This window comes from Pieris brassicae, chromosome 10, assembly GCF_905147105.1.
Source record: "Pieris brassicae chromosome 10, ilPieBrab1.1, whole genome shotgun sequence".
Taxonomy (NCBI): Eukaryota; Metazoa; Arthropoda; class Insecta; order Lepidoptera; family Pieridae; genus Pieris; species Pieris brassicae.
Genome location: NC_059674.1, coordinates 18,825,486 through 18,848,182, shown reverse-complemented (window position 1 = coordinate 18,848,182; position 22,697 = coordinate 18,825,486). Strand labels below are relative to the sequence as shown.

General features: G+C 35.7%; 3 protein-coding genes across 4 annotated transcripts; 1 reads left to right on the top strand and 2 right to left on the bottom strand.

The window, feature by feature from the left end:
* Nucleotides 1-6,920: 6,920 nt before the first annotated feature.
* On the bottom strand, nucleotides 6,921-10,529 carry LOC123715749 (telomerase Cajal body protein 1 homolog). Its single transcript, XM_045671002.1, has 5 exons — nucleotides 10,013-10,529; nucleotides 9,702-9,890; nucleotides 8,748-8,911; nucleotides 7,394-7,680; nucleotides 6,921-7,160 (listed from the first exon to the last, which is right to left on the bottom strand). The coding sequence occupies exons 1-5, from the start codon at nucleotides 10,414-10,416 to the stop codon at nucleotides 6,957-6,959; spliced, it is 1,248 nt and encodes a 415-aa protein (XP_045526958.1). The 5' UTR covers nucleotides 10,417-10,529; the 3' UTR covers nucleotides 6,921-6,956.
* Nucleotides 10,530-10,661: 132 nt separating this feature from the next.
* Nucleotides 10,662-19,173, top strand: LOC123715134 (hormone-sensitive lipase). Of its 2 annotated transcripts, XM_045669986.1 has the most exons (16): nucleotides 10,662-10,833; nucleotides 10,923-11,231; nucleotides 11,772-11,929; nucleotides 12,005-12,191; nucleotides 12,703-12,916; nucleotides 15,200-15,390; nucleotides 15,522-15,768; nucleotides 15,843-16,052; nucleotides 16,196-16,309; nucleotides 16,381-16,527; nucleotides 16,611-16,722; nucleotides 16,816-16,911; nucleotides 17,049-17,144; nucleotides 17,243-17,387; nucleotides 17,466-17,591; nucleotides 17,667-19,173. In XM_045669986.1, the coding sequence occupies exons 2-16, from the start codon at nucleotides 10,950-10,952 to the stop codon at nucleotides 17,754-17,756; spliced, it is 2,415 nt and encodes an 804-aa protein (XP_045525942.1). In that variant the 5' UTR covers nucleotides 10,662-10,833; nucleotides 10,923-10,949; the 3' UTR covers nucleotides 17,757-19,173. The 2 variants fall into 2 exon arrangements, with proteins under 2 accessions (XP_045525942.1, XP_045525943.1); XM_045669987.1 differs by lacking the exons at nucleotides 10,662-10,833; nucleotides 10,923-11,231 and having other exon boundaries at nucleotides 11,841-11,929; nucleotides 11,987-12,191.
* Nucleotides 19,174-20,012: 839 nt separating this feature from the next.
* LOC123715696 (probable N-acetyltransferase san) lies at nucleotides 20,013-21,969 on the bottom strand. Its single transcript, XM_045670922.1, has 3 exons — nucleotides 21,810-21,969; nucleotides 21,349-21,672; nucleotides 20,013-20,502 (listed from the first exon to the last, which is right to left on the bottom strand). The coding sequence occupies exons 1-3, from the start codon at nucleotides 21,815-21,817 to the stop codon at nucleotides 20,304-20,306; spliced, it is 531 nt and encodes a 176-aa protein (XP_045526878.1). The 5' UTR covers nucleotides 21,818-21,969; the 3' UTR covers nucleotides 20,013-20,303.
* Nucleotides 21,970-22,697: the final 728 nt, after the last annotated feature.

Below are 22,697 nucleotides of genomic sequence, written 5' to 3'. Positions count from 1 at the left end.
GAAATTGGTGTAAAGCCTGAATGTGCCTAAACTTGACTTGATGTATTCCCTTATTTTCCTTTCAGTTGCTAATTTAATTGTTAGTGATATTATTCCCCGTCATAAACACAACTTTCTTTAATTTAAAATAATATACACGTAAATTCTTAAAATACTGATATTTTGCAATAAAGATCTTTGTGTAGAAAGTAAAAACATTGAACAATGCATAATTATGACGACGAGTATGAGTTTAACATTACACTGGTATTAATATCGAAAATTTTTACACTATAATATAAATAGATTAGCAAAAAAATAAAACATCGAAAACCAACCAACCAAAATTAGTATTCAAAAATAAATCACAAACACTTCATATAATATTTAAATTAAATGTTGTGTGGAAATTAGTAGTTCTAAAGATTATCGAATAAGACATAGACAAATTAAAAAAAAAACAATCATTTTATTGTTTTGATAGTCTTATCTAACCGCCCACAATCATTTTTCATAAACATATTAAATACTCCCGAACATTACACGCTTTGTTAAGCGATTCTATTATGTATAGTTTATATAAGTATAAAGCAACTTATTGACTCAGTATAATGTATGTGTGATCAAGCCACATGACGCCTTAGACTTCTTGTCACGTAAGGGACGAGATCAAATACCGAGAAATAAATGCGGATTCATTCATATTGAGCGTCCAGGCCAGGTCAGCTTCACTGCGTCACCTAATTTATTACCACAAAATATATGTCTCGAACAGATTCGTTCATTAATATAATTTTATAACCGGCTTTAAAAAAAATGCATCGCAGACTTGACCTAGTGGCTTAGCATGCGACTCTCATCCCTGAGAACGTAGGTTCGATCCCTGGCTTTTTATTAATTTAATTTAACATACGCTCGAACATTAAAAGAAAACATCGTGAGGAAACCGGCTTGCCTTATGTGAGGCCAAGACCTAATAAACCAGACCGGTACCATGGAGTTACTTTGAAAAGAGACAATTTTGAGATAAGACTTTGCGAAGAACCCTTTGGCTTTACTAACTAAATTGTAATGTACGTTTAACTAGTTTTAAGGGATCAAATAAATCTTTTGTGGCCCCTAAACTCTGATATTTCGTAAGTAATGAAGATATAAAAATTTAAATTAAGTCTTAAAAGTGGATATTTTTTGATATATATATTATACTGTAAATAAAAGCTTGGTGAAAATCGTAAAACCAGTATTTTAATTCTCACTGAAGCTCCGTTACTTCACACAACCTACGTCATTGTGAAAACACTCTCACTGTTGGCATCACTGATAATGACAATCGAATCCTGTTAAAGGTCAATTCCACATGTATAAACTGTCCGAAATAATATTCAGCTATAGAAAAATTCATGGAGACAAAAAAATATTATGTTTAAAAATTAAGACTGAAAAACACAACTTGCAACAAACTTATATTGGGTTGAGTTTATAAATTCAACCCAATATTAGTTTTCCATAGTAAAATGACTAAAAAATTATAAAATTTATAGGTACACAACTTGGAGATGGTTGGTATTTTGTATTGTATATTATATTACAAAAAGTAATACCGAACCGTTTTTAATGATATTAATAATAAATAGTAAGCCCTGACTACAAATCTCGATATGTCCCTTATTCAAACTTAATAACGAACAATGGAACACAAATATCAGTCGTAAGGATAAGGAAAGAAGTAGTATAGGAACAATGGAATAGTTTAGACTACCAATAATATAACCATTTCTTTGCCTTTAAATAAAACCACATTTTCACCAAACTAACAAACACTCACTAAACATTATAGGATTGAAGGCGTAATGAAATAAGTGAAACTAAAAAAAAACTGTTACGAATTAATAAATATTAAAAGCTAACAATATTTAATTCGACCACAACTTGATTAATGTACAAAAAACGAAAACGAAAGAATTGATTATAATACAACAAATAGACCGATAGTATGTATTAACATTTATCAACATAATTTATTCAACGTAAGCTAATTATCGAGCAAATTTTCAATTTGTATATTAATATTTACCTACAAATATTATTAATATTTGTTGTAAAATTACAACAGTATAAAAAAATATGGAATTTCCGGAAAGGACAGAAATTATTTATCCTGTAACGTTCAATTCTCTAACCAGGTTACGTTTTAACTTTTACAATAAAACCCTAATGAGTCGCAAACAAAACCGCTTCATAATTTTCACGACAAAATAAGGAAAGTTTCTTTTGAAAGAAGTTTAAGAACTCGCTTATAAATTATAAGTGTTATGAAACCAACTCAGTGCTTACGTTCGTGACTTGTCATAACAAAATCATTCTTTTAAAAAAAAATACATAACGAAAATACTAAAGTAAAGTTGATCTCATTATTTTCTTCGAAATATTAATTATTTCTATTTGAATCAGTTTAACTAGAACAGGGGACGGCGCATTGACCTCAATGTTTAATTTGATTAAATACTGTTCCTGAATATTTAGCCGGCTTCCTTGTTTATTTTATGAATGACCTTCTTTGTCCCTAAACTCTATGCCACAACCATCTCAATACTTTCATTGAAATGTTGGCGTTATATACGGAAATATAAACAAAGTGTTAATATCATATTGTTGAGCATAAAAAGTAAAAATACTTCAGTTTTGACGATCATAATAACACACACAGAACACTGGTAATTGAGGCGTCAACACGACACATCGGCATAACAATAAAGTTCTTCTGAGCTATTGTCTTGAGCGATAAACGACAAATTTACAACTTACGAGTTTTTAGCTACATCAGTAGTAGATATGAAGTATATAGTCGTATCAATTCGACGGATGTGCCAAACAATAATAACAATAATGATTATTGAAAAAGTTTAAAATTAATTTACAATTACAAACAAATAGTTACTGTTGTTAAGAATAATATCTTACCCTATATGTCCGAACAGACAATAAATTACTAATATTCGCCATGATTTGCACATTCTGTTGTCTGAAATCAATCTTAGGTTGAGATTGATAACATCAAGATTAGGAAAACAAATGTCTTTCTTCAATGTATAAGAAAGATGTCCCATTTACATTAATGTATTATTACTTTGTTAGGCTTTATTTTTTTTACATAGAAACTAAGTTTTTTTACCAGAAAGCGGTTAATTTGATCGGTTTTAGCCCAGGTTTTTACTCAATATCTACTTTTACCCTTAATAATAAGTTATTTTAAATTATTCTACTATATAGCGTGGTACTTATTACAGCGCGTGATTTCATATTCATGGCCGTAAATTTAAGATTTGAAACATAAAGTGTAGAAAAGTTTAATATTAAACAAGCAATCTCCTAAATTAAATCAACGTTTCATAAACGCAACGGGTAATAAATTCATCGACTCGAACACGTTTCGAATGTTTACTAAAGAAAATTGCTCTATTGTCTATACATCTATTCAAAACATAATTACAGTCAATTGTTTCTAATAAAGCAAACTAATTACAAGGTGTATTACTATCTCCACGGCTAGAAGACAACTCGAAGTGGGAATAACTTGATATGTATGATCATCAACGGAACCGCGAAAACCCTACGAAAAATAAAATTATGTGTGAAGGATATGTAGGAATTTAACAAAACATGCCCATAAATCAATCTTTACAATTAAAGAGAGTGGATCTATCAAAACACCTTCTGCCGTGATACGCAGGTGAAAAGCACAGATATATCCTCTTTACCGATGAAGGTTTTACGATTGTAGATCACTACGATAAGCAAAATGATAGAGTGTACGCTGTGAGAAGACACTCTAAAGAAGTTACTCAAGTGGTCGGAAAGGTACAACGTAGTCTTCATCCTGCATCAGTGATGGTTTCGTGGGGCGTGTCGTATCAAGGATACAAAACTATATTTTTGTGGAAAACAGGTGAAAATATCTTGAATTATATTGTGAAACCTCTCAGCAATACACTTTTTAAAAATGTACCTTGGACTTTTCAGTAGGATTCTGGACCTGGCCACAAGGCACGCACTGCCCAAAACTGAGACTTTAATAAATATGTAGGTATAAATTTTATTTAGATTAAATTACTTCATTTTAAAAAAATGAATTTCCATCGGTAACAGAAGTAATGGCTAGACTAGGTATATTGAAAAACAGATCCGCGAAGAATAGAGTTGCTGTTGTGGGTGGCAGCGTGTGATTGGTGGATGTTTATACGTAGGTTGCGCTGCCTGCAGCTACATACCAATATAGCACCTTAATTTACTCAATGAATATAATGATATAGTTCATATTCTCATTTAAAGATTGCGCCTTAATACACACAACGCATATTTTCCAGCTTTAATTTACTGAGATTTAGTGTTAAATGACTTCCAGATTACACTTACCTGCGGTATCATTTACACAATTGCTTGGAGAAACTCCAACAATTTCCTCATCATGGCCTCCATATATTAAATTGCTCTCGGTGTTATAAGAAACTTTATACGGCTCTCTTGGGAGAGAGGCATCTTACAGATTAGATTATGCCCTATGGGATCAGTGATTAAGTCCTCTTATAATGGTTACTTATTATTGTCTTAGTTGTGTTTGGAAATTAGTGAGTCTATATATTATTGTAAATTTAGTTGTGGCCATAAATAACATACAAACATACAAGCAAATTCTTCCATTTTCTAACTACTAAAGAAATTCTTGCTGCACTTTAAAACAGAAGATAAGAAAAATAAATTTATTATAACTTAGTTAAAAGAAAATAATTTTTTAACCGGATTAAAGCTATTTGTATTATTATAAACTTATAATTATTTACATAATTTTAAATTTAAATTTTTGCTTAGTTATTATTTATATATTAATATTGCTTTACATCGTGCGTGGTCACGGTGACTGAAGACAAAAGGTGTTGAATGCCAAAAGTATCACAGCTGTAGAAAAAGTTGTGTGTATCTGTATTTATTTCCCCGGAGTTGGTATCGACTTGAATTGTTTTCTTACAATGTTCGCTATGTTAACCAAAGACAACTTAGTTATTTAACTCAATAAGTTGTAAGGTTTGCTGGATAAATATTTTAAAAAGCGTCTGTAAAATATGTACAATGTAATGAATGTGGGGATAATCCCCACATTCATTTGGTCATTGTATTAATATTTTTTTAAAAGTAAAGTCAGTAGTCAATGGGCGGGACATTGCGGCTCATTTGGTGCTAGAAGTTAGAAGTGTGATTAATTAATTCGTAGGAAAAACTAAATTAATCTAATGGAGACTTTATGTTATTTCTATTAATACCATAAAATTAAAAACGTATTCTACGCCTCCGGATCCTATCCGTGGAAATATAATTTACAAAGAGTAATTTTTCGTAGCGCTAACATATGAACACTTCGACCACTTTGCGTGGAATGCGGCTGAGGGTTGAAGCCGGTAGTGGGAAGTTCCACCCACAGGAAAGTACGAGTGAATTTGACGAAATATATTTTGGTTCCATGTTACGAGCACAGAAGGTTCCCACACTGTAAACGGGAGTTATGACACTTCGTATTTTGAATAAAGATATAAATATATGAATGAAATAAAGATATTAAGCTGTATTTCGGAATATTGGGATAAGTTCTTCAATATGCTAATAAACTAGTTACATATCTATCCATCAGTCAACAACGTCCAACGTGCAAACAAATATCGTCCCTTCCAGCGATTTGTATACGTGATATGAAATAGATCGGGGTGATTTGATAGATTTATTCTGGGTCTGACACACGACGCTTATTTGGGTTTGCTAGCCGCATACTGCCATACGGTTCCAATTGAATTTAATCATTTTAAGACTTTATTAAATCGTGTATATTATTATTCTATTTTTAGTAGGTATGCATTCAGAAGTATACCTTACGAAAGACAAACCTTTACCTTGAGTTATTGCGTAGCATCGTTATAACGAATACATTATTGCAATAGATTTTTTACTTAACTTAATTTGACCTCAAATTATTCAGTAAACATCGTATTAAGCGGCAAAAAGAAATAAATAAGAGATAATTCCAGGTACAATTTGGGGCGGAGATAAGCCACAAATTGCCTGGAAATTGTAAACAAAAGCGCCTTAATGGCTGCCACAAAGTTTTAGCATCTCAAACTTCATAAATTAATGCTAATTTAACTGAGCAAACCACGAAAATGCAATTATAGGAGGAAATATTATCATAACGACTTAGTAATTTAGACGTACGTAATCCTTTATAGCACTAAGCGTTTGCGCAAATCATCCGATGCTAAATAAGTACCTGTTACTTACAAGCATAGGATGAATTTTAAAACTGCCCAAAGCTTGTGTAAATAAATATAATATTACTAATAAAAGACTAACTTTTCGATAGTGAATAATTAATTAGTATGTGTTTAAAGAGAAATGTTATAAATCTATACGATACGATACAACAAGTGAGAGGTACGGAGAGACCTTACTATCACACGTGTTAAAACACGTTGTAGGATATACAACGTGTAGTAAACGTAATGACATTTATTTGTATATTTATATCAGTTCCAATATGAATATTAATGTTAAAGTACAAGGAAAATGTTAATAATTAAGAAACCCATATTTCCATGCAAACAAATTGAGGTAAAATGACTCATTAAATTGAACACCTTGCAAATTCATTCATACTGGACATCGGTGAAAGACGGCAACGCCATGCATTGGCGTGCGAGTTTGGTAGGATTCAAAGAATACAACAACCGGGAGTCGTCTATTGTATTATTATTAAGTTACGTAAGAATAGAAAATAAATAAATAAATTCATATTTAAACCAAACTATATCGTTTGATTTCAGGATTTTAGTTAAATAAATTATTTATCGTCAATAATTACGAATAAGTGTGCTTCAATAAGACAAATAAAAGCCACAAAATATTTAAGATTATTTATTGCCTAATTAAGAGAAACATTATGCTAAGTCAGGGACATCACCAATCCACCAGAACACTAAACTGTTTTCGGCCTGTTTTGAATATTTCATATGTTCATCGTCATTACTCTCGCCATCCATAGTAGTCGGGTCTGCGAAGTGATACTGTCCGGAACCAGTCGCCAATATGGGTCTACACGGGTGTATAGAAATACTATTACAGCAGTCTTTGTGTAGTGGAAACTGAAAAAAATCGATATATCGATCGATCAATAAGTAGCTAAGATATAATTTATGTTTTCTAGACATTTTTGCTAATATTTAAACATTTAAAATCTCTAACTTAATCTGTCTGAATATAAATAAAATAAGTAGCTTCTTCCCTTGTATGTGGAATGCGAGAGTGCATGATAAACACTGTCTTATCTGTAATACAATAATTAAACATGTTAAAAATACTTTAACAAGCCACTCACTTGAAAAGTAACATTATCCTTCGTATCCATGGCCTCTAATTCTTGTTTCCAATTAATTTTATTCACATCCCATACTTTTATTACTCCGCTTGTGCCACCGGTGACCAAGTATTTACCACACGGTGATACATCAAAGTATATCCTTTGGTTTGTCTCCACAATTCGGCTGAGAATGTTGAGAGGTCTTCGATAATATCTTATGTCCCACACGAGCAGTCTGTGGTCCTTACGGGCCCCAGATATTAATTTGAGACCGTCAGACGTAAATTTCATGTGAGTAATTCCACCTGATATATATTAATATATTAATACCTAGCATATAGTCGAGGCAACTAGTCTAGTTGAGATAGGTTAGTGTAGGAAGTAATAATATTGTTCCCTGGGTTGAATGCCTAGTGCGACCCCCGGGGGACTCAATGCGGTGCCAGACGTCATTCATTCAGAATGAATGTGTCCGGCATAGCAGGCGATATGGAGGGCTCAGGAGGAAATTTTAGTGGGTCGGGTTTCTCCCCTCTGATTAGCAGAGGGATAAGAGTTAACCATCCCCACAGTCCCCGCGATAGCGACTGCATGCGCTCGCGGGCCTGCAGCTGTGCATTTTTACCTCCTTCATAAAAAAAAAAAAAAAAAAAAGGAAGTAATAATATTGTCTTTTATTAACATAACTTTTACACATTTAAAGAAAACACTCTTTGGTTAAACTTTCCAATAGGGACCATCGATCCATACAACCTAACCTAACCGAACCATAGAGAATAATTGGATTTTGAACAGCTCCGGCGCTACGGGAAATGCAGCCCCTCCACCCTTGCGTACCAAAGTACAGGCATTTTATTCATGCCTGTGCTTTGTTTGTTTCAGCAGGTGGGGGCTGCTCATCGTCCGCGCCTCCGAGCTCTTACATACACTCTAGGGGTCGGGCAGACAAGACCACGTGGATAGTGGGATGCTCTGATTCGGTTTTTTACAAACGATGACTGGACGCTATATCGTCTATCCCACTTTTTAACCGATTGAAGCTATGTATATAAACTTATAATTATTTTACATAATTTCAAATTTTTCCGTGAGTGGTCACGGTGACTGAAGACAAAAGGTGTTGAATGTCAAAAAGTATCACAGCTGTAGAGAAAGTTATATTATCTGTATTTATTTCCCGGGAGCACGCTTAACTTCAAAAAAATATAAGTTTATAATAATACAAAGCTTCAATCCGTTAATAAAGTGTTTTCTTTAAAGGAAGTAATAAGTTAAAGACTACAACATGGAAAAGTTCAAGTTTCCTTAGTTTTCAGTGCTGTTTTGACATGACATTACCTATTATAACGGATGTGGAAGAATACATATATACCTGAGTGACCATGCATTTTTCCTATACTTTTATATGTGCCCATTTCATTCACATTGTATAGTGAAATACTTGTGTTCCATGATCCTACTGCAAGCAAGTTACTGTTGGTAGCAAAACAGGAAGCTGGAGAATTTATCTTGTGTTCACTGAATTCTCTGCCAGGCCTGAAGATATAATATTAAATTTTAGTCAATAAATTCTACACAAAGATATTATAAATAACAGAGAGATCTTTTGAAAACCAATAATACAATCAAATATAGAGTTTACACTGTATGTGTATATCAACATAATATAAATGTTGATATGCACATAGAGTGTAAACTCCATGTAACATCCCTCGATTTAACAACTCGCTCCCTAAAGCGTTGAAATCAATTGGCTTTGGTTGGTTTAGCTTGACTTCCATACAATGATCCATTCTACATAGGATTTCATCCACTCTCAATAACAACAACAATTGAGTAATAAAGTACTTTTTAAGTTGCTTTAATTAGTAATAACTGCACTGCGCAGCTGTGTACATTTTTTTTGTTGGCTTATTAACAATAAACTCAACTATAGACATCATACAAACGAACTTCCTAAGTAATTCGTACTTTTGTTTACAAATTGTGACTGTTGTTGACCATGAGTAATAAGTAGGAGTTCTCTCCATTTAACAACAACTCTCTATAACGCCATAGAATACACAGTCCCTTCAGTGTTGTTAAATAGAGTTTACATATGTGTATATGAATATGATCCGAGTGAATGTAGTGGAAACCCACATGGGTTTCCACAACAAATCAATCACATGATTGCTAACTAAAGTTAGGAAACAAAGAAAATGGATTGTGCTACTTTGTGTCATTTATCTTTGTGTGGAATTTGTTACTTAATCCTACTTATGTTTAGTTTATTACTTGTCTAATTTGTTATTTCATGCAAAAGTATAGTTAAAAATATTATAACCTGTCAACATCAAAAGTCCTCAAAAACTTTTTATAGCCAGCAATTATCCTGGTACCTTCAGCAGAGAAAATGCATGACACTGCAGGTTCCATTTCATCTACTGCATTAAAACCTCTGTAAGAGCATCTTAAGGAACCATCAAAGGCGTCCCACATTTGTATTGGTGCATTCTGTTTTGTTGTTATCCAACTGTAACACATCTTACCCTACATTGTAATATTATAAATATGATCTGATTTTTAAATAAAATCCAACTTCGATCCTCAAATTATGTTTATTTAATCAGCTAAATTAAATCATACTTAACTCACCAACAACTTTCAGGAACTGCACTATTCATACCAGGATACCAACAAAAATCATACATCAAGCCCGCTTCCTTAACATGGATTACTGGTTCTAAAATATTTATCGTCCTATTTGAACTAACGTCGCCCTCGTAAAGATCTCGGGGCAATTCCATAACCTGTACTCCATCATTATTAACCACACACAGACAACATGTACCATCTGGAGACCACTTACATCCCCTTACATATGGCTGTGTACTTTCTGAGGTCAGATTTTTAGTACGGCACCATGATGCGCTGCACAGTTCAACTAATGTTCTATTTGTAAACAATGCCGGGTAGGATATAGCATCTTCGGAATATGGTTTACTGATCTGTATGTCATATTCATTCTCGTCTTTAGAACATATCTCACTAACTTCCATTGCATTAAGTAATAAGGCACTAACTCTTGATTCTAATTAAAGTTTTATTTAGAGTGAAAACATAATTTATAAATAACCTCAAAAAAATTTAACATCTACATAATATCCACTGACCCAAAATATTTTTTAATAATAAAACATTTTTCGAACACTGATAGTTGACATTGACACTACTCGTTGTCAACGCATACAAGTAACCATATGTCAATTGTCATTTTATAGTTAAAACTTTTGAGTACAAATTTAAAATTATATTATTAATTGCTGAAAAGTGAAAACCTGTAGGAAACCCCTTGAACATTAAATACGTTCAAATTGTGATGTGAAATTATACCAAGCGTTTGTTACGGATTATTTGTTTTATAAAAATAAAGCAACTAACTTATCTTACATATTAATAATGATTTCCTGCGCGTGGTATTGTTTTTTTTGGAAATTGTTGTTGGTTTAAAATATAACGTGTAAATAATATTGTAACGTTCTTTTTCTGTTTATTTATTTAACAGTTTATACGAATCTTAAATCAATTGCACATGAGTCTAAGACTAATCAATCGTGGGTTTCGATTCGTGACGAGAAGTTTCAGTAATATGTCGTTCCCTGAATCACCTGCGAAAGCCTCAATATGTTGCGAAGTGCTGGAAGGTGCGCCACCTACGTATGCTATGTACGAAGCCCTGAAGGATTCCTGTCAGAATAATGCTACGTATTTTCAACCTGATGAAAGTGAGAATGGTCAACGGTTGTACCAAGGATTTATAACTCTTATGGATCACATTGATACTGTATGGCCTCTTGTTGACCATGTTAGAAAGGTAAGGATACGTAAAGTATTTCAAGTTCAAATTACATAAAACAAGTAAAGATTTTTTATTTTATAATATAAAATTGGCTTAACTTGTGGTGACAATTTGTTTGCTGGTTTTTATATATCACTAAAGAAACAATTGACTACGTTTTTTTAAATAAACATAAACATACGATATGTTACAATATTATGTAAAGGTATTATGGAATAAATATTGAGAATTAAGGTGATAAAATATATCAGATGTTTTACACATTTAATTAGATCATAGGTCAAAACTTTATGGAAATTATAATTACTTCATAGTGACCTAATTTAGTTATGTTTAACTGGGTCAATGTATTATTAGGCAATTTTTTAATTATAGGCTAAAATTATCATATAACTCTAAATTATTGTACATTTGTATGTATTCTTTAGGGTAAAGATAAATCCATATTTACATTAAAAGGTTACAGGAATGTAGTAAAATCATGTCATTATTTATTATTATATTTTGTGGAGTATTTGAAGTTAAATATTTCGAATAAATATATTTTTCCAATAGGTGGCACCATCATATGACTTTGATGAAAAATCTCCAGGCAATGGATACAGAAGTTTTGTATCAGTTGTAGATTCCTGCATCCTCCATGGTCTTAAACTTAGCAGACAAGTTTGCTCTGGACGAGATGCATTGCTATTTAGAAAAGGATATTTTGTTAAGTATGTTTGCTTTTTATAAATGGCTTTTTAACATCTCAAACATACGTATGTAAATAGTAATTAAAAACTTTCTAGAGAAGTGGAATCATGTGGACAACTCTTGGCATCACTGGGCACGTGTCTTCATCATCTCCACACCTTAATTTCATGGGCACCACCTGGTGACCTGTTTCCTGTCGAGTCACACTCACCGGAAGAACTTTTCTCTAAGGCAGACACAATAAATCAGTATTGTTTTTATGGGAGATGTCTAGGTTTTCAGGTATTTAGACTTCAATTGAACTGGTATACTTGTAACTTAGGAGTAGTCTATTTACTTATAAAGAAATGTACACATAAAGTTTGCCTGAATGAGTACAGCATGTTACACATGTACCTCAAACTATTGTCTGTGTTTACGAGTATGGTTTATAATTTAATGTGAATTCTTAAAATATTTCTGCATTAATATGGTAACACAGTAATTAAAAGTACATGATATGAATTTACATTTTCATGCAGTAAGGTCACCTCCGTCTTTGCTTCGTTGCTCTCGCACCTTTTTATTTTCTTAAATGAATAAAATAAACTCTATTGTCATAAAAACACTTTACACAGGAGAACCCAGGGGAATTTCAATAAAAAAATATTAATATATAAGTGTGTTTAAGTATTAATAATATAAATTTGATCATAAAAAATGAATTAATGATGCTCATGGATATAAATTTTTCTTGGAGAAATTACTTCGTGCCAACCATATTCACGCTAATGGCAATGATCGGTGATTCCAGTTCGCCCCATCGATACGCGGGATCCTCAAGGGTATATCGATATGCATGGCTGGCTTCTCGGAAGCATACTACAGCCAAGGCAATCTGATCAGCTCGGTGTGGACGGGCGGGCAGTACTTGATCGATCCCGAACTCCGGGCCAGAAGGATCGTCAATATATCGCAGTCCGCCAGCGTGGAGTTCTGCAAGGCCTTCTGGTTTCTCACTGAGAGTGGTGAGTCTGATGTCCGCCTGGTTTGCCTGTTCTTTTTTAAACTACTAACAGATTTAGATTTAGTTTATCGCAAACGTGTGTAAATGTTCGATAATAACCTAAGCTTAATTAATAATCATTGTTTATGTTCATTTAATCGGTATAAATAACCAATCGTAACTGAACTCGTAAACAACATTTGTCATGTTAGGTTTATTTATTATACATTCTAATCGACGCCCCGCCTTTGTGGCAAATAATACTATTTTATTATTAAATTGATCACGTCACGAACCGTTTGGTTCTGTTTACTGGTTGTTATAATATTCCTAGAATATAATACACAGACAAAGTAGAAAAATTATTTAAGAAAAATAATCTGCAAATAAAAACTATCTAGCGGCGTCGGGACGCGACGACCCCATCGCCCACTTGTGAAATAACCTGTGATAACGGCTATTTCACTAGCGCAATGAGTCAGCCCCTTCCTAGTGGGAATGCCATGTTGTTGCCTTCGGGCTTCAGCCATATGGGCAGGCACGACCGAGACAGTACGACTGTCTCTCAAATAACCGGCGTGATGTCACGCAATAGGTTCGCCTTATTGCACCGGGGAACCCATAGGCAGGAAGCTTCGAAAGCAGTGCTCTGGGCCACACACGATCGAAGGGAATTCCGTTTTCGCTATATCAAAGCTGGTGGCCCTCTAAATACCTCTGGAGCTGGCCGTTTGGTAATGGTTTCCATTATTTTAAAGAACAAGGAGGTTATAGCGATTGGGTGATAGTTCGGATAGATCGGATGTGTTGAAGCGGTTTTCTAGCACTCAGGGACAATGCCGAGCGAGTAATACCGGAGCCAACTCATGAGCACAAGTACGCTGCACAATTGGGGGGATGCCATCAGGCTCGCTCGAGTTATGGAAACAGTTGGTGGTGACCTCCCTTGTTTATCCAGAGGCGAGTTGGATGCGAAGAGACAGCCCGACAGGTCCTTCGCGGTGTGGGCCAGCGAGTCATCCTCGCTGTACAGTGGTGGAATGAAGGGCGGACAGAAATTCCCTTAGCAAGAGACCAGAAGACGAGTCCGCGAAGGGAGGTAGGCCAATTTCTCGCCAAATCTGGCCTGGGCTGACCTGGACCTGGATGAATTGTATGCTTTTTCACGTTCGCCGATAGTCGTATCACAGGATGTCACCGCTTCTGCCCAGGCCTTAAAGCATTCGCGCTGACAGCGCAAAGCTGCCTTGCAAGAACGCCTACACCAAGGCTGGGATTTGCCACCGACCGGCACCACAGAGAATGAAAAAACAAAAAGATCCATACCCTGCAGGACCACCTCGGCGACAGAGGAACCACCACGGGATTAGGTGGTGGGTTGCATCACTTCACGCCGCTTTTCCGAGAGAACCTGCAGGTGAGTTTCATCATCAGAGGTCAAGGCAGAATACAAAATACAATCCTTGACGTCCGTCGTTCCACAAGTGAGCGTTTCTTAAGGCAATTTCTGCCACGCACCACCTCTATGTGAAACCGGCTGCACACTGAAGTATTTCCGAACCAATTCGACTAAGGGTCCATCAAGAAAAAATCTTACCAATTCTTGGAAAGGCCGGCAACGCACTTGCAAGCCTTCGGGCAATGCTGGTTTCGATATATCACTCAACATGAGGTGAGCATCATGCCGCTTAATTTCTACACATTGACTAGATTCAAAAAACGTTCAAACAATTTGTGTGACTCAAAAGTTAGTGATAGAAAAGCGTGGCTGAGACTTCCTTGCCAGTTCTTCTTGCCCGCTCTACGCCGTTGACTTGCGAACTGGTAGTAAATGTAACATCTTTTATGTACACGTTCATAATTAGTGTGCTCGTTTACCTATATGAATAAAGATATTTTGGGTTTGAGCCGTAGTTCCCTAAATAAATTTTATAAAAATGCACAATGTACACTTATGAACGTCAAAATTTTTTTGTTACCTATATATATATAAATGATGTTTGACTTAGACTTTAAAAATAGCCCACTTTGGAGTAGACGACCTCCGACGGAACGAAGGCTTCGCTACTTCCTGATCTTTCCCAGCCATCTCTTTCATTTCCCTAACTACCAATGGTTGCTTTGCAATGCAAAGGTTTATTTCACTTCGATCGAGATTCTCAGATTCAGTTGTATACCAACGAAACATTAATAAGAAATCTTAGAATCTGAAAGAATATGCACGTAGTTTTATATAACTCGATCGATAGAGCTACATTTGATCCGGAGGATTCCTGTAGTCACTGTATCGAAACGGCGTTAACAGAAATAATGCGGCGAGTGCCGAGCCTGATGTCGACCGCGGTGGCGGTGAACAAATTGATAACGATAACGCCTCGGCCCCTCGTAGTGCCGACCGTGGACGGCGAGGAGAGGACGGTTCCGCCGCCGAACTCGCACATCGGCCTGCACGACCTTAACGTCCGGCTGATCAGCGTCAACAAGAGGAACGGAATGGTGAGTGTTTTCACGACTCCGATGACGAACGTGTTACTTTCTACTTCTACTCAAATTCAGGTCAGCCGTTTGATATACTGCTTCCCAAATATTTCACGTCACGCCTGGAGGTTCGAATCTGTCAATTCCAGACGAACGAGACCTCCAATCTTCCGGCGGCAGACGGCGTGATATTCCATTGCCACGGAGGAGGATTCGTGGCGCAGAGTTCCAAATCGCACGAGAGCTACCTGAGGGATTGGGCGGCCAAGCTCGACGTGCCCATTCTGTCCGTGGACTACAGCCTCGCTCCGCAGGCGCCCTTTCCGAGGGCCTCGGAGGAGGTCTTCTACGCGTACTGCTGGCTATTGAACCACCTCGGAGAGGTCGGCACCACGGGTAAGAAAGAGATGGTCTCGTTTTAAGACTGGGAAATAATAAATATATTAATGTTTTTTTTAAACGTTCGTCAGGTAAGAGGATAGTGTTCGCGGGTGACTCGGCCGGGGCCAACCTCCTCGCGGGCTGCATTCTTCGAATACTGGAGAGCGGAATTCGGGTCCCGGAAGGCCTGTTCATGGCCTACGCCCCCCTGCTCGTCAGCTTCATCCCGAGCCCCTCGAGGCTACTCTGCCTCATGGACCCTCTGCTGCCCTTCGGCTTCATGATGAGGTGTCTCAAAGGTGACACGTATTCGAGTTGTCAGTTATAATTTTGACTTGAATCAAATTGTGAACATTTATCAGAATACTTTTTCGATATCGGAGTGCGATGTTCCGTGAAAATGTCACGAGGACGACCATTTACGAAACTACTAATATTTCAGCATATGCGAGTCCCAATTCGAAGGACAAAGAAGAGAAACGCCAAAGAGAAGGGACTTCGAACGCGACCACGCCCATAGACGGAAACGGCTTCCTCAAAGTCAGCCCATCGCAGGGTGCGTATTTGCGAGTTGCGTCACCGTCGACTTTCGCACGGGTCTCGGGTGTAGCCTACGTCCACTTCCAGAAGGTCTCGGCGAGTCCTCGTTCGAGGAGGTGTCTCCGTCGGATCTGCTGGAGCTGCAGGCGCACAAGTCCCAAGGCAGCCAGAGGAGGCACTCCGGGGACACCACGGTCAGCGCCGCTTCGCTGCAGAGCGAGCACACGGCCACGGGTGAGGGTCGCTTCTCCCGCCTTTGTCGTCTTCGATCTGGCGTTTAAGTTCACAGTTTTTCTATAACTATCCACGTCCGTCAGGGGCGAGTCCGTCGGAAGAGCGGTCCCAAAAGTGCTCGTCGGAACTGCTGGACGGATACGCGTTCGACAGCGACACTGACGGTGAGGAGGGACGAAGGAGCAATCGTGCCAGGTGAAGTGTAGTGCCGAAACGTGGCTACGATTCCCGATTCCAGCCGAAATTCCTTAAATAGACTCCCTATTTACAGACGAGTATTTCTTTCAGTCGCCGAGGTGAATCCGAAACTTCGAGCACTCTGGTCGGAGAGCCTCCTCTGGTGGTCGACGGCGAGAGCGAGCAGAAGAAGAGGGGCAAATCACGGTCTCTTCCACTTTTCGATCAAACTTCGATTAAAACTAGTATTGCCATATTGTAAAAATAATATTATAAATCTGATGAGATGAATCTGTGGAGGAGAATATCAACGAATCGTCAATATAACACGAACGTACTTCCAGCATCGGTGAGGCGGCGTCGGGCATAATGGAGGCCATGTCGTCCCGTTTCGCCTCCATGAAGGACTCCAACGCCATCTCTGGACCCACGCAGGAAGAGTAATTGTCATCTTTCTTTTTACCTTTTCGGCTAATTGTCATCAAACTTTCTCAACGGCACTCTCGACCCAATGTTTTTATTGTGGCTTCTTTTGTAGAATGGCAGTGCGGTCGAACCTAGACTCCCTGATAGCCAGGAGTCCCTCGGACGAGTTCATGTTCTCGGTGCCCAGAGACCCCGTCCTGTCTCCTTACTGGGCCGACGACCGGCTGCTGAAGAGGTTCCCGCCCCTGAGGATTCTGGTGAGAGCGATCGTGCCGTTATTTGTATTCTTTAACAAAAACGTATTTAGTAAAAGTCCATCCCCAACCCCATCGCAGTCGGTGCACATGGACCCGTGTCTGGACGACTGCGTCATGTTCGCGAAGAAACTGAAACGTCTGGGCAACGAGGTGGAGATCGACGTCGTCGAAGGATTGCCGCACGGCTTCTTGAATCTGTCTCTGGTGAGGATCTTCGACTGAACCCTATCGTTCCCCTTCACTGTATTGGGACCCTTCACTGTAACGGTCCACTTTCAGATGGCGAAAGAGGCCAACGACGCATCCCTGCAGTGCATAGAGAGAATAAAACAATTACTGGACGCGGATGCGCTATCCGATAACTTATGAACGCAACGGCCTTCGTCCAGTGTTTAGGCTTCGTTGCCTCTTGACGCGACGTCGACGTTCCGAGGTTCTTCTTTCGTTGGGAGTAGTCGACGAAAAGGTTGAAGCGCGAGATTATTGCCAAGGGACGTAGAAATACTTAAATCGCAAATATGCCGTTTCAGACTTTTTAAATGAAATTACAGTAAAACGTCACTTTTTGCGTCGTCAAAAGAGCTCAACTTTGTAATTATCAGAACGACGTAGTCAACAAATGTATTTGATACATTTGTCATCACACTCTCACTCGGTTTTTTCAATTTTTCATTATCAACATATATTTGGTTTAAAAAAAGTTTAAATGTGACATTAAAATGACATTCCCTGATTATGTTACACTGAATAAATTGAATTTAAAGTTAATATATCTAAATAATATTGTTTAAAGAGTTGATATACAGAGATGGAATTATTGAAGATTAAAATAATAGTAATAAGTTATAGAGTATAAAAATTGTCTATGATATGTCGAAAGGACCAGAGGGTATAATTAACAATTTTAAAAAAAATTCAATGAGAAGGGAAGGTTCACTTCAGTTTGTTGCTCGGCGATTAGCATTTATTAATTTTTTATTGTTCAAAAGTACAAAGAATCTCCATATATTAATGGTTGTAAGAGATTTTGAGGATTATGTATATTTGGTTATAAATGGGCTAGATTTAAATATCCAAGGAGATAGTTATGTAACTCAATATGAAAACACCATATGTAATTATATTTATTATGGAGTATTTTGCTATTTTAACGTACTTGAAGTTAAGGTGTAAATTATTTTGGAAGTTATATAAACCTTAGTTATATCTTACAAATACACAAATTATATTTGTCTAACATTAATATGCCTAAATAATTTTGCCGCCTCTTTAAAATAAGCTACTGTAAGACGCCCCTCGGGTAGAATTCCTCCTTTTTGATTGATACATAACTTTATTTATTGTTATATATGTTCTGAAACATAACATTGTAGCACACCCTATATTATAAAGGCTATAATAATTTATTTGATGAACAAAAGCTTCGTATTATGAGCATAGACGAAGTGATTATATAGTTGTGATAAAATTGCATAGGAATGTCTGTGATAGTATGCTTTGAAAAAGCAGACAGTATTTTAAAAAATGCTTCAAACTAGTGAATTTTGTGTGCAATAAAATAAACACAAAGTATACCAATAGAGACATTGTAGTTCACAAAATACATGTTTGATTATGATTAACTAGGTAACTTATTTGTTTATATAACAAATCCTTTTCATTCCTATCATATTCCTTCAGTCATTGTTTTAATTTTGGGGAATTTATATATTGGTAATGGTGTAGTGGTGTTTTAAAATAATAATTAATGTAATCACATACTCTATTTTAATAATTGTTGTTGTTGGCCTCTATTGTAAATGTATTGAATTCAATTGTTTTGATTATGCTTTTGAAATTACCTTGTTAAATAAAATTACTCTTTTTATGGTTAAATTTTTATTTAAAAATAATGTCAAGTCAGACGAATTTTGTTAATTAAATGTTTTAAAATTTATATAGTTTTTATTATATGTGCTGATTGCAGAATTAAAACCCATAAATTATGAGTTACCTATGTGCCTTCATTTGTAAGCTTAATTGGTTTAAGTCATCCTGAGTGCAGACGTAAGACACAACATACATGTATATTATAGAGCCAAAGCCAGAAACATAATTAATACATAACATCATCTCTGTATATGACCACAGCGAGCCTTCACGACTTTTGGTCTTGACCACCTCGCTCTCTCTGTCTCAGATGCGACTGTATGTCGGCAGGTTTGCTTCTCTTGGGGATATGATAGGAATCTTCAGAGTGTAAATATATATGAAAGTTATTAATCTTTATACATTTGAGGTCATGCTTTAAACACTAAGTCAATTAAGTACTTTGTATAGCAACCTAGGCCCTAAAATCTATTGAAAAACTAAATTGTGGTAAATAAAAAGCCTTTAATTATTGTTAAAGTTATGTTTATTGTACTAATGCTAGGTAGGTCACATGATATTCACAGGTAATACAGAATTTGAAAGGAAATTGACATTGGTAACCTTAAACAATACAGTTGACACAAAATATAAATAATTATTGCTATTCATAGCAAGTAGTAATTTTTAGGATACATTTTATCAATCTTAAAAAACTGATTACCAAATGTATTGTAAAGATTAAAAATGTTCCACTTAATAAATCTATTATGATACATAGATACAAAAAAAGTATTATTAAACAAGTAATTTAGAATGTCGCAACTGGTACTTTTCTGGCTAGAGCTTAAACATTTAAAATTAATAAATTGACTTGAAATATGTGCTACTAGAAAGAAAAGGCACAAAAAAACTTGAACCACAGGGAAGTATAGAAAAAGTAGTCATTATGGTCTCATACAAAACCACAACCATTCTTTAGTTACATTCTGTTTGGGACCTGAGTAGCCTTAATTAGTATCACTTGCACTTACAAATTGAGTTGAGATTTTTGAGTTTCTTACATATTCAATCATGTCCATTTGTCTTTGCATGGGGCACATTGCCGTTAACTAACGGAGTTGAATTTGCTTGTCTGATGGTCTTCTGCAAGACGTGAGCGTCGGCTGGCTCTATTCTTTTGTAGTAGTGTTCTTTTGTTTCAACAATCTCAAAGCCAAACTTTTTGTAAAAGTCTATTGCACTCTCATTATTCACCTGGACATGCCTGTAATTATAGAATAAAACATTTAAAAATCATGTACTTACCATCACATCAATCAAGAAATAGTTTTACACATTTACACAAGTTAAATTTTTATAAATTCTAAATATAATAATAATAAATTTGTATAGTTCTTCACATCCATGTATTAAGTAAAGAATAGGTAGACATTATATGCATCTAAAACATCTGAAATCTAGTGTTAGTGCATAAATTATTTTGTGTATAGCAATAAGAGATTTTTATTGATAGGATTGACTGTGTCATAAATGTACATTGAAAACACACGCACAACTCTAGCACAACCAATTATAATGACTCCCAAGAAATACTCATGAATTTGTCATGGTTTTGAGCAGCATATCAATATCAGGATTAAAAAAAACACAATAAAGTTATGTTTTCCTGAGAGATTGTTTGTACAAAAGGGTTCTAGATCCAATATTGATTTTAAAACAGTTCAATCTAATGCAGTAATTACAATACAGGTGAATCTATTAAACAATATGATGTGTAATAAGTTTATTACTGTTTATTTACATAATTGAGAGTAAAATCTAGCACAATTAAACTCACCATCAATGATGAAGGAGTTATTAGCCTCCTAAAGTAGATAATCAAACATTTGGCAAAATCAAATACCCACATTCTTATCTAAAGTATCACTGGATCAAAGTGAATGAATGGATAAATTACCATGTTATATTTATAAAAAGAGAACCTACATTTTACAACCTTAGCAGGTTATCTAAGGCTATGCATAAGGTTATACAAATTTATATAACTTAAACTAACACCTAGCAAAATTTACGTGAAGCAGCATTGCTGTGGATAAAGAGGAGTACTTACAGAAAAATACTATCAAAATTTCCATCGTGTTCCACGTATTTAAGCACATGCTCCACCATAAGAGTGCCAATACCTAATCTTCTGTATGGATATAAACAACCAAGAGTCATAATATACAATCGCCTTGAATTTTCCGATGTGTCTATCCTGCAGCACACGGCTCCAACCACAATATCATTGTAATATGCAAGTTTCGCTAGTTCCCCAGCCTCCAATACATCCTTGTAGAATTTGTCATTATAAGAAACAGGAAATACAACGGTGTTCAACTTCTTCAATTGCTTAATATTATGCGGAGTCACATCGCCGAGTTCTATTTTAGCTCTGCAATAAAGCCACACTATTACTTATTTGATGTAACCACAAGTGAACGCGCATGAGTTTCACGATTTCAAAGAAGATAACTTTTCAAAAAAGAGCAATATTTTTTGTCACACGTTGGCAAATGCACCAATAATTACCTAGTCATCTTTATAACTATGTTTTTTACACTAAAATTTATTAACTAATCTTTTATCACACTAGATCACTCCCGCCATCTACTGTTCCCTTTTCTTTCCTCCTCTTCGGGTCCTCGAGTTCGAATCTCAATTTAGATTTTTCTAACATTTGAAATATACGTCAAGCTAACATTGACATCTACAGAGTATAGAAATGAGAGTAGATTAAACTATACCCTGGGTAACGTTCTTATAGGCGAAGTGAAAAAGAAATCAAGACATACTATTTTCTTATCTAAATTTGAAGTACTACGGCTTATACAGCCAGGTCCACACTTTGCGTTACATTTATAAACATAAATTAAATAAAAATTACATTTATAAACATAAAAAAATTAAATCTTAGTCTGAAAATTAAGCCCTTAAAGCATACCTAGCACGAAGTAATCGGACTTATATACACAGCGACAAAGATGAAAAATCTATGTTAATTCCTTCCTATCTTATATACTACACGTACACTCTTTTATAAGAATCATAGATTCAGTAACGAGTTAGCTTTTCTGTGATCGTCTCTCGACATCATTTTAGCCCTCCTCTCTTTTCTCTAATACATTTCTATATAATTTCACTATATCGTCGTATCGCTTTTGTGTTCACTTATAATATAATTTAACACCTAATCCACAGACATTTAGAAACCTCATCTCCTCCATTCTTTTTCCTGTAGTTTTTTTTTGGTAGTAAAAATAACCCACAGGGGTAAAAAACATATTATAAAATCACTCATATCAAGAATACACAAAAAATACACATATGAACAACATAATAAAACATGTCAAGAGCAAATTAGGGAGTATTTACATTTCAAAAATTTTCCTGTGCTTATTACACGATATAATTTTTTTT